Source organism: Cynoglossus semilaevis, chromosome 4 (genome assembly GCF_000523025.1).
Source record: "Cynoglossus semilaevis isolate Cse_v1.0 chromosome 4, Cse_v1.0, whole genome shotgun sequence".
Lineage (NCBI taxonomy): Eukaryota > Metazoa > Chordata > Actinopteri > Pleuronectiformes > Cynoglossidae > Cynoglossus > Cynoglossus semilaevis.
In genome coordinates, this window is record NC_024310.1 from 2,934,931 (window position 1) to 2,946,318 (window position 11,388).

The following is an 11,388-nucleotide window of genomic DNA, read 5'->3' on the forward strand; positions in this document are numbered from 1 at the left end:
ATATAAATAAATATATACTGTATATATTTCTAAAATCTGACTGAGTGTTATATAAGGCTTTAGTTTTCACACAGTGTGTTTCGTCAAGAAACCTGAAAAAGAACCATATCAATTCCAAACTCATAAATAGCACCACCTTGTGGACATGCGTAAATGGGTCTTCATTATATATATACGTATATCTGCTCACTATATGTGCCATATAAGGATGTCCGATATTAACTTTTTGCCATTATCCGATATGCCGATATTGTCCAAACACTTAAATTCCGATTCTGATATCAATCGATACCGATTCTTACCAATATTACATAATTATGCTAATATGGAGCCGATAATATCGGCCGCCAATATTATCGGACATTTCTACTACCATACTAGAAACGTGTGCAGTTATAAAGTACTCGTATTTCAAAAGGGAATTTGCCTCTTTTTGTTTTTCTCTTAGCAACATTTCTTTTCACAGCAGTGTCGTAGAAGTGACCGTTTTAACTGCACTTTAATTAAAATTCAATAAAATGAACCATAAACCGTGAACGCTGACCAGACGATCGTCTTCAGAAACTTTTTTTTTTTTTATGACGATGACTAGTAGATTAAACAACGTTTCCTGAACCGTGGCCCGGCGTCGTCCACTTCTCTGGACTTTTTCTTCATGAACTTTAATGGTATTCTTTTAATGGGAGTTCTATAGACGCAGAGATAATAGAACCAATCAACAGAGTTTTATTTCGAGCTGGATCTGAATGTTCTCCCTTGTTTTCCTGGAGTTTTTTTTTTTTCCCAGATATTCTGGTTTGTTGCTGAAAAAAAAAAATCAAAGACTCGCAGCTTGGTAATTAGCTTCATTGTAGACTTTAAATCATCCGAGTTAATTTATGTGAGAATTAATTTGGCCTTCTGATTGACTGCTGACCTGTCCGGGGTGTTCTGTGCCATTTGCCCCTGAACGGATAAGCAGTTTGAGATTAATTAATAAGTGATTGATGCATTGTTATACTCATCGTCTCTAATTATCATTAGTATTTTTTTTTTTTTTTTGCGAAGTGTTCTTTCTTCGTGGAGTGAATTGTTGCTAACCTCCTCCATTTTCTTGCTCTTGTTCTTTCCTCCCTCCAGATGGTCACAAGAACAAAGAAAATATTCGTGGGAGGATTATCAGCCAACACGGTAATTGAAGATGTGAAGCAGTATTTCGAACAGTTCGGAAAGGTAAGACCTTTTTGGAGTATTTCTTTTTCTTCAGGCTTCTGTTTTTTTTTTTGTTTGTGCTGCGGTGCCTGTGAGGCTGCACTGTATCGTTAAAAGGTTCACATCAGTTTGATAAGTTCATCGCAGCTGTGTTCGCTCTGAGGCAGCCCACCGCTGCTCTCCGGTGACTTCATCCTGGTGATGTTGTGCGGCAACATTTTGTGGAGTCAACAAAGGAATTGGGCCTGGATACTTGTTAGATGAGAGGTGTGGAGCCTTCCCTGGGGGGGGGGGGGGTTCCGTTGTCTCTGATGAACATGTTAAAAGAAGCCAAGAACACAGACTTAATGCAGAGGGAATGTGCTGCAGAGGTGACACATGTTTTACCTGAGTCCCGCATCCACCAGAAGTTTAAAGTCCACTTTGAAATGATCAGTTTATAGGATTGTTGTGATGGTTGGTGTTCAAGATAACATGTGTCAAACTCAGGCCCGGGGGCCAAAGCTGGCCCGCAGTGCAATTATATTTGGTCCGTGAAATCATATCAAATGTGAACTAATGCATATACTATTCTTTTTTTTTTGGTTTTTTGTCTGTGAAAAAAAAAAGATTTACACTAAAGAGGAACTCGAAAGGCTACAGATGAAGAGACAAAATCAGAAACAAATTCCACTGATGTGTGTTTTCTTTCTCATGTGTTTATAATATTAAGCTGTGTTGGTTCCAGATTCAATGTTTACACAAATTCAATGTTTATTTTTTTGCAAAAGAAAAAAAAAAAGACTGATGGTCGTGTCACAGCTAATGACTTTAATTCAGTCAGACTAAGATCTCAGTGTCTTATCATCAGTTTAACATAATAAACATATAAGGATTTTAACAAAACAGTCCATACTGTGGGTGCGTGGGAGAAATTTGACCATTTGATAATTCCTTTCTTTACTGAACCAAATGCTGTCGTCAGGGAATGATCCATCAGTGCAACAGAAATCTGCTCGCCATCATTCCCTGGGTTTAGAGTAAAGTTGCCCCATATGTACCAGGTAAACAATGGATTTGGTAAAAATTGAAAAAAACAAAAAAAATTCAAATACATCAGTTTGTTTTTTTTCTTATTTCCAAATAATCAGGCGGTAGAACTCTAACTCTGGGCTGAATTTTCCTGTCGCCGGTATAAAAGTTTTAACCGGAGATATTTGCATGTTTAACAAGCATAATTGATTTGGTGAGTGATGTGTTTAGGGAACCTGCGGAACTACGCTGTTGTTGTAATTTATGATAGGGCCGTTAATGAGAAGAAAGAGAGAAGGACTTTCAGCTTTTCGCTCTGTCAGGGGTCACCGCCGCGGCTAATCCTCTCTGTGATGTTGGCACCTAATCTGCACCGTGATGTGCCAAACGGTCTTAGTGACGCAACCCTCTCTGTTTATCTGTGACTGATTTATCCAGGCTTGGGACCAGAACGAGTTGGCCGCAGACAGATCTGCGTGCGGTTAGAATCAAACGCAGGCCGGGGGCAGATAAGAACGGGATTGTGTGTCTGCTCAGCTGCGCCACTGAATGACGGGGTCGTTGAATTGTCACGTTCAGTTTGGCACAAGCACAAAACAAGTCTTTAAAAGAAAATCTCCTGTAGGATTTCAATAATAATAATAATAAAAAAAATGAAACTCAAGAAGTTTGTGATGAAGGCATTCACCAGAATTCTACCAAGAAACAGCTCTCTTCTAAATCATACGTGTCCAACCGAAGGCCCGGGGGCCAAATGTGGTCCCCCAAGCCATTTTGTGTGGCCCATTCAGCAGAGTTTCCTAACCTTTTTTTTTTCTTTAATTAGTAAAAATTAAGAACATATTTTCATTGTGTCCCACTGCGGCCCGGTACCAAATGATCTGGTATATAACTTGTTATACTGTATAGTTTAGTTATAAAGTTTTTAGTTTCGTAATTTTTTCATAACTGATCTATACAGTCTTCCAGTTATAACTGGATATTTAGTTTAGTTATAAAGTTTTTAGTTTCGTAATTTTTTCATAAAAAAAAATATTATTATTTATCTTAGATTTTTTGACTTTCCGATGCACATGTCATTTCTAAATCGGGCGCCGATTTATGCCTATTTTACGTCTGGTTTGATTCGCGCGTGCATGTGCTACGGTCTTTTTTTTTTTTCAATTATCTCAATTATGTCTCAGGAGTTCTTAGTTCTATTTATTTGAGTGACAGAAGTAAATTTACCATGAAGATTAGATGCAATAACACTTCAATCCCCAAGGCCAATCACTGTGTCATCTTAATTGAGATGGTTGCAGATACGCCATTTTAATATTTTTGCTAATTTGTTCCTGATGCAGAGGTTATCAGTTCTCGACTTAAGTGGAGCCAGGAGTCTGAATATTCATAAGTGATAGAAATCTGTTTGTGATTTCTTTCAACCCGATTGATTTACCCCACAGATTTCCACTCTTTACAGAAGTGGTAATTATCTTTCCTGGTGCTGTTTATTTTTAATTGTGATCAACAATTATCTCACAGAAGACCCCCAAGACACCTGTGCGTTTCATGATCACAGTGAGAACATCAAAATAAGTCTAAATTATTCTGATGTTATTGGTGCGATATGTCAGTTGATTTTCAGGCCATTCAGATTGTTGACGATTGTTGTCCAATAGGGGGCAGCGTAGCGGGAGGTCCGTCTGTTTTTTGACGATCCCTAATCAAGGGAAATGTAATTTTGTGTTTAAAAATGCTGCCGTTGGGTAAACAATGGAGCAGTGGCTAGTGATTTTTGCCTTACGACAGGGTCACCAGATGGTTGGTGGTTTGATCCCCGTCTTTCTGTCCAGCAGGGCGGAGGAGTCGTCAACAAAAACACACTCATAGTTAATGAAACAAAAATGTTCATTCACAGAAGCTCAGTTAAAGACATGCTGTGTGGAATGTAGCACCATCTAGTGGTACAGTTACATGGTATGAGACACATTGAAAGAATCTTTGTTGTTGTTTTATATTCCTTTTCATATCATCTGTTTTAGTCAAAGGAAGTTGATGCAAAACTTAGTTAAATATTTGATGTTTTGTCATCAATTGACTGATGAAACGTGACTCCCCTCCCTCGGAACTGTCTGTCTTAGAACTTTTTGACTCACCCTTGTCCTTCGGGACAGGTGAAAATATTTAGGCAAAACACAAAATCATGACTCCAAAATCAGAACCCATTTTGCAGTAAAACTCAGAAGTAAGGTTTTTTCTTTTTTTTTTAAACTGTAAACGGAGTACATTTAAATTTAAAAGTTTCCAACAAAAAATAACAAGACTCGTTACGTCTTTTATGCCAGACTGGGTTGGAGTACGAGTATTGACAGATGTGATGGTGAAAAAGAGCCCGGGTGGAACTGAAGTCCGTGCAGTCGTCAGGACCGCGGCGCTCTTTAATTCTCATTAGCTTCACCTCCTTTCAGGTGAATAATTCAAGGGATAAAAAAAAATGGACATTTATTTTCTGGACTCATTTCCTGTTCCAGTTCTTTGAGATGAAACAGTTTTCGATCCTTTTAACCTTAGTTCTGAACACAGGGTTGGACATGTCTCCCACAGAGGACACTTACTTTTTTTTTACTTTTTCAATTTACAACTTACTAGAATATGAAAACTGTGATGGATTTTTATTATAAGAACATTTTTTTGACAGAATAGAATTGAAAAATTAAGAACCTCTATTTCAGAAATGATACAAAAATGTTGAAAACGTATGGATGTTTGTCCTGAAACTCCAGTCTGTGTGAGAGACAGGTGAATAAGTCTTTGTCAGACAATTGTTCTTTATTCAGACTGGAATAAAAAATAAAAAACGGTCCAAACCTCGGGGCGTGAGGCCAGGAGAACCCAGACCGAGCTCCGCACATTGGACTTTAAATTTGACGTCAGCTGTAAAGTCTGTCAGTTTTTAATGCACATGAAAATATGTTTACGGAGCGAGCGGTGCTGAATAAAAGTCTTCTAAATAAAAGTCTTTTACAAGTCCCAGGAGAATGATCTGTTCAGTGACAGTAGAGGGATTGTTGGGTCTTCAAACCAGCAACCAGAGAATCAGTGAGTCTGATCTGTGAGACGGTGAGAGGAGGAGTAACCAGTGATGAGTGATTGGACTGAGTGTCTGTAAATCCATAGTCGTCAGCTGATCACTGTACGTTTGTCTCTCAGTTTTAAACCAGTGATCAGTTCTCGATGGTTCGAACTCTCGTCCCTGGTGACATTTATCATGCGTGACATTTCACTGGTCACCTGACGTCTTCAACAAAGTTCATCAGCGTTGATGTTCCTGTCGTTACCGTTGGGTGAATTTTTTCCTTCTCTTCCTTCATTGTCGTCTTCCTTCTCTTGTGTCTCTGCTGTTGTCTTCTCCTCTTCATCTTTTTTCCTCAACTTCTTCTTTGTCTTCTACTACGTGAGCTTCTTCTTTTATATCTTCATCGTCCTGCCCTTTTTCTTCTTTCTCTTTTGCTTCGTCACCTTTTCCTCCTCTTCCCCATCTTTGTCTTCTGTTTCTAACTCTTTTTATCTTCCACTTTTTTCTTCTACTTCCTCCTCATTTTCAACTTCCTCCTCTTCTTCCTTTTCTTTCTCCTTTCCTTATCTGCCCTCCTCATCTCCTGACTCTTCTTTTTCTTCAGTTTTTTGTCTCCTTCTTCCTTCTATTCTCCTCCTTTTTTTCCGAATTAACCTCCTCTTCAATTTTTTCTTAATATTTTTACCTCAGCAAAAACTAATCTCTCTCTTGATATATATGTTGGTCAAAACATTCATGTCACTATAATTTTTTTTTTTTTTTTTGGAAAGAAAACCATTTTGCGACTCACCTGAAGTGCTCCGATTCATCTTTGAGGTAAAAAAAGCCCCTCCTCACCACAGGTGAAGAGTATTGTCAGTAGATTTCAGAGCCTTTAAATGGCACACTGACAGTCAAATGCCAGGAAGATATGCTTCTGCTATATAACCTTTACTGCTGCCCATGCTGCTTTTCACAAGTACTTATAAAAAATGCAACACTGTCATATGTTTTTGTTCAGAAATTTGTCCTCACAGAGTCTGTGTCGTGGGACCAGCTCTTAAAAAATACTGTAGGTCAAACTGTGGCATTACAGTAAAAGCAGCGTAAAGGCCATGGAATATATAAATGTACCAGGCGCCATATATATATATATATATATATCTGCATTTCTTCTTTTATTGGGAGAATTCCCGTCGGACAGTTCAGCTCCAACTCCAAAGCCCGGCAGTGATCATGAATGTGAAATTATTTTAACACGGTTAGAATATTTGAGTGGCTCTTTCCATTTTCTCTGCCCAGCTCTGTGTGAAGACAAGAGGGAACAAATGAGACGAAGTTAGTGGAGGATGAAAGAGGAAATCCAGCCGCTCCAAAGTCCGCGGGATTAAAGCTTTCAGGAGGCCGGACTTTGTATCATTTCTGTGAACGTGTGCTCGCTTTTCACGCATGCTTGTGCACCGTCACACTGCTGCTGTTTTTCTTCATTAAAGGTAATGAAGAATTAACATGTAATGACTCCTGAGCCTGGAGAACGCGTGATGCAGTTAAGTGCTGCTTTATTGGAGTTGCTGTGTGAATAGTACATGTGGAAACAGTTCCGTCAAACAAAGCCCAACTTAATTAAAAGCTTAATGTTTTAATTGACTCTAAATGCAGCTGTAAATAAAACAGTGTAACCGCGGAGTCCCCTGAGCAACGGCAATTTTTTCGCAGAATATAATGAAAACTAAAACAATAGTTACGGAAGAAATGACAATGTTAATATTTATATATATATATATTAGCTGTGAATATTTCCAGATTGAAAGTGTGCAGGGCGAAAAAAAAATTAAATTTTAATATTTGGAGGTTGTAGATAGAGTCAGAAAAAAAAAAAGTGGAGAATTAAAAGTATTGAATTTATCCCGCCACGTAGGAAAATCCTCAGGAGTCCTGACGTTGGTGACGGTGGTGGTGTTTTGTGACCCGATGACATCAATCAAGGATGAATAATGATAAATCAGATGAGGGTGTGAAGACTTGCTGGTTTGACGGGGGGGGAAGGGGGAGGAGAATGAGGAGGCGGCGGTGGGTGGACGTGCGAGAAGAGCACGAGGCGTAATGGCTAAATAAATGCCATATTAAAAAAATAAATAAAAATATTAAAGATAAACAGATTTCACGACGCGATGCAGTTAGCCACCAGGCGGGGGAGTCAAGGCATTGATTCCTGGCTGTCAGTCAAGAATGACAGCTGGTAATTGACTGACAGTTGACGTCAGCTGTGTAAACGTAAACAATCATGAATTAATGATAATAATAATAATTTAGTTCTACAATAAGGACATTTACAGAGTAAGTTTCTGCAACCGACACTGGCTGCCACAGGAGGCACCATTGAGCACACAGGAGTGACTTGAGCAGGCAAACAAACTGCCAAGTGACTTGGTAACATTTTCAAACCAAACAAATGGACATCAGTGTGAACTGAGGTTCACGCTGCTGTGGGGTTGAAGCTTCAGATTGGGTTTTTTTTCATGGATTTTTCTTGAAAACATTAGTTTATTATGTATTTATCAAAATAACTGAAATAAATGTTTTAACTGATCATGGATGTAAATATATCCTCGGCCCACGTACGGACAGACGCTCAGCTGGGATTGGCTCTGACCTTGGCCTGATGACCTTGAACACCATTAGTTAATAAACATATGTAATTTTTTTTTAAATGTTCCATCCTGATATTATAACATAATTACGTGCATTTGATAAATCTTCATGTTTAATAAAACATAATTTTCCAATTTCCTGAACACAAAGTGTTGTCAAAAATTACGTATTCATTTTCAAAAATCATCAAACGGGCCGCATCTAAAAAAATTCATTTTCAAAAATCATCAAACGGGCCCGATCTAAAAAAACCCAGCGGACCGATTTTGGCCCACGGGCCGTATGTTTGACACCCACCTGCTCTAGTGTTAAGGGCTGTTATTATTCCGGCCATGATTTATTGTAATTAGGTTGTCTTTTTAGGCTTCTCTTTTTTCCACATGTTTATATAAATTTATGCTAATAAAACCCTGTACCAGTGAAAGTCATTGGTATGCACAGGAGGCGAGGTCTGCTGCTTCTGATTGCTTGTTAAACGTTAGCGCTGGCTTTTTGAAGAGCTGTGGTTTCTTCTGTTGTGTTGGGCCTCATGTTTATTCTGTGACTGCGTGGAAGTAAACAATGTAACAGGAGGCTTGTTTGGCAATAAGACGGAAAAAGAATTGCATGGGATTGTGCGGTGTGTTTGGAAGTTTAGAAGGAAAGTGTAACTGGAGCCGGCAGCAGTGAGACTGACAGAGACGTCTGTTGTTTTCACATAGATCTGAGTGGAAGACTTTTTTTTTTTTTAATATATCACGACAGGACAAAGAATCTCAGGATTCATTCGTCTTTTACCGCTTTAGTCTTTTCAGGGTTTCTGGAGGCGATCCCAGCAGTCGTTGGACGAGCGTTAGGGTAAATAAAGATGTCAGATATTAAATGCTAATATTATCCAAACATTAATTTCCGATTCCGATATCATCCGATATCGATTCCGATACACGCAGCCGTTTGGGTTAAAGGCAGAGGACACGTTCCATCGTGTGCTGTGATGTCGAGGTTTAGAGAAGAGAAATTGTTGGATAAAGTGCTGAAGGAATTCACACACACACACACACACAAATTATATGAACAATTGCATCACATTCATAGTGTGAAATTCAGACGGAACACGGACAAGAAAAACATTTATTTTTCCAAAATGGCACTTTGACAATCTTTCATTTTTCCGCCAGGTTTTTTTTTTGTTTTTGTTTTTTGTTTTATAAAATGGAAAAAACACGAATGGATGAAGAAACAGACAAATACGTGTCAGGGACGTTATTAGGTCGACTTTGCTTTTCTGTGGTTGGATTTCTGTCTTTGGAAATTGTTCTGTATTTCTTAGTGGCGTCGATTTAAAAAACCAGGAAAGTTCCTCAAAGATCTTAAGTCAGTACGGAGGCGATAGCATCAGGCAGCAGCGAACGCGGCAGATTTGATGACTGCGCGTCCATAAATCGTATCTCTTCCTCCACCACCTTAAGGAAAGAACTCTTTAAGATAGAGATCTGGTAACAGAGGTGGTCGTTTAGGGGCAGTTAGCTCAAAGTCAAAGGGACAGTTTTGGGAGGATGGGAGGCCCTCTACTGGTTGATCCCCAGCCTGTAAATATGGGTCTGTGGGTGTGGATGTGACTCTGTGATTGGACTGGTGAATTCCAGTCCTAGGTGGACCAATAGGATTGGCTCCAGCCACCACCAAGATCCTCTGACCAGGATTAGAAGATGAATGGATGAATGAATGAAGACCAGCGGTCCCCAACCACTGGGCCGGGGACCCGTGCTGGGTCTTGGATTAATTGTTTTCGGACTGCACAGAAAAAATAAAAATTAATTGCAATTTTTGGAATTGTATTTTGGTAAAACTAGAATGTAATTGTAACCTGGGGCATGGTTTAAAGGTTATTAGGTTAGAATGTAATTGTAACCTGGGGCATGGTTAAAAGGATATTAGGTTAACTAGGACTAGTACCTAGATCCGAAGGAGGGATAACATATATTGAAACATTAATGAAAAAAAAAAACCCACATAAACATGTGTACATTAGCTATTAATAGTTATTTGGAGTGAACATTTGTAAAATTTTTTCATTACACCGAGCCAGTCTATATATAAACATGTCAGGGACCACAGCGTGATCAACAACATAATCAGATTAACATGTGCGGAGACAGTCGACTAACTTTCTTTGGAACTAAGGAAAATGAAAGGGGAAAAACAAACTGCAGCTCCGTTCTGTTTCTGTGTTATTTACATAAATCCCTGAAGCGATCGCCACAATGTCTGAGCAGAACCAGACCCAGGAAAAGGAAGGAAGACAACATTTTTGCAAAGTTCTTTTTCGTGATCCCATCCCCGTTGTCTTGTGACGTGAGTGTCGAGCTCGTCAGACGCTGTTCTGTCTACTCCTATTATTTGAGAAGCTGTTGCTATCCAGTTTTTTTTTTTTACAGGCAACCTTTGACCTCTGGCATCAAAAGGTCTTTTCCAGAGAACTGCCGCTAATTGTGTACTTTCTCTTTTTGTACCAGTTCTCCCAAATCCCTATTGATGATGTTGTGAAAGAACCCCATTAGATCCAGTCAATAAGGGACGCCACAATCACGAACCATTCAGCGTCACTTTAACTGTCCTTTCAGTGACCAATGAGGTGCTGATTAGAACCCCGGGTCATTTTGACCTTGTGTTTCTCCTTCACACGTCACCTTCGTACCACCGGTTTGGTTTAACGGTCCAGCACAGACCTACCGTAGGTGGCCGTAGGAATCAAACCGTTGCCTAAAGCTTCGCTGGTCAAAATGATGTCAAAACACCTTTATCTCTGTTTATGACAAATGCATCTGTCTATATTTACCAACACTCATATTCATTTAGTCTTTACTGTAATTCAGAGTCCAGCAAACATGAGCATCATCAGCCTCACGAGAATAACCGTAATCAAAGCAAACAATATTTGTTTTTTTTTTTGTTTTGTTTTTTTCAGCTGGTGCCGCTGCTCTTGATAGTTACAAATGAAGAGTGTTATTTTGCAGCGTACAGAGGATATAACAGCTGCAGACAGAAAAATGTTTTTATGCATCACTCTCTAGGGATCTTTGAGGTTTAAATAATACATCAAGGTAATCTGTGTAATTGCTATCCTTTTAATATTGTTTATTTCATCCTTGAGTAACAAACCTCCCCACTGAGTCACTGCGTCTGCCTTTATCCTCACGGAGCAGACATATTGCCACCTTGTGTATCATTATGTTCACAGCATTACAGTAAATCAGCGAGACCCTGATGACTTGTAAAAATGCACAACGTTGCTCATCGGCCGCTTAACTTTCACGTGATTACGTCGAGGTAACGCGTTCATTTTTTCCTTGATTCTGAGAGACTTTGAAAGATGTAGTATTTAACAATTTACTAGTTTAAAAGTAGAGCATGTCAGGATTTATTTAAAGAACAAAAATAATTCAGAACAAGTCAGTTTCCAAAGTGCCATGTGTGTTCATCTGCAGTGACTCTGCCCTCTGCTTGTATTTTCTTTT

General features: G+C 39.1%; 1 protein-coding gene across 1 annotated transcript in view; it reads left to right on the plus strand.

Annotated features, from left to right (window-relative positions):
- The window catches only part of LOC103377698 (RNA-binding protein Musashi homolog 2-like), a 117,759-nt gene that overhangs the window by 47,108 nt on the left and 59,263 nt on the right, over nt 1–11,388 (plus strand). Inside the window, 1 exon segment of the mRNA XM_008308598.3 lies at nt 1,120–1,212. Within this exon segment, the coding sequence (XP_008306820.1) occupies nt 1,120–1,212 (93 nt within the window).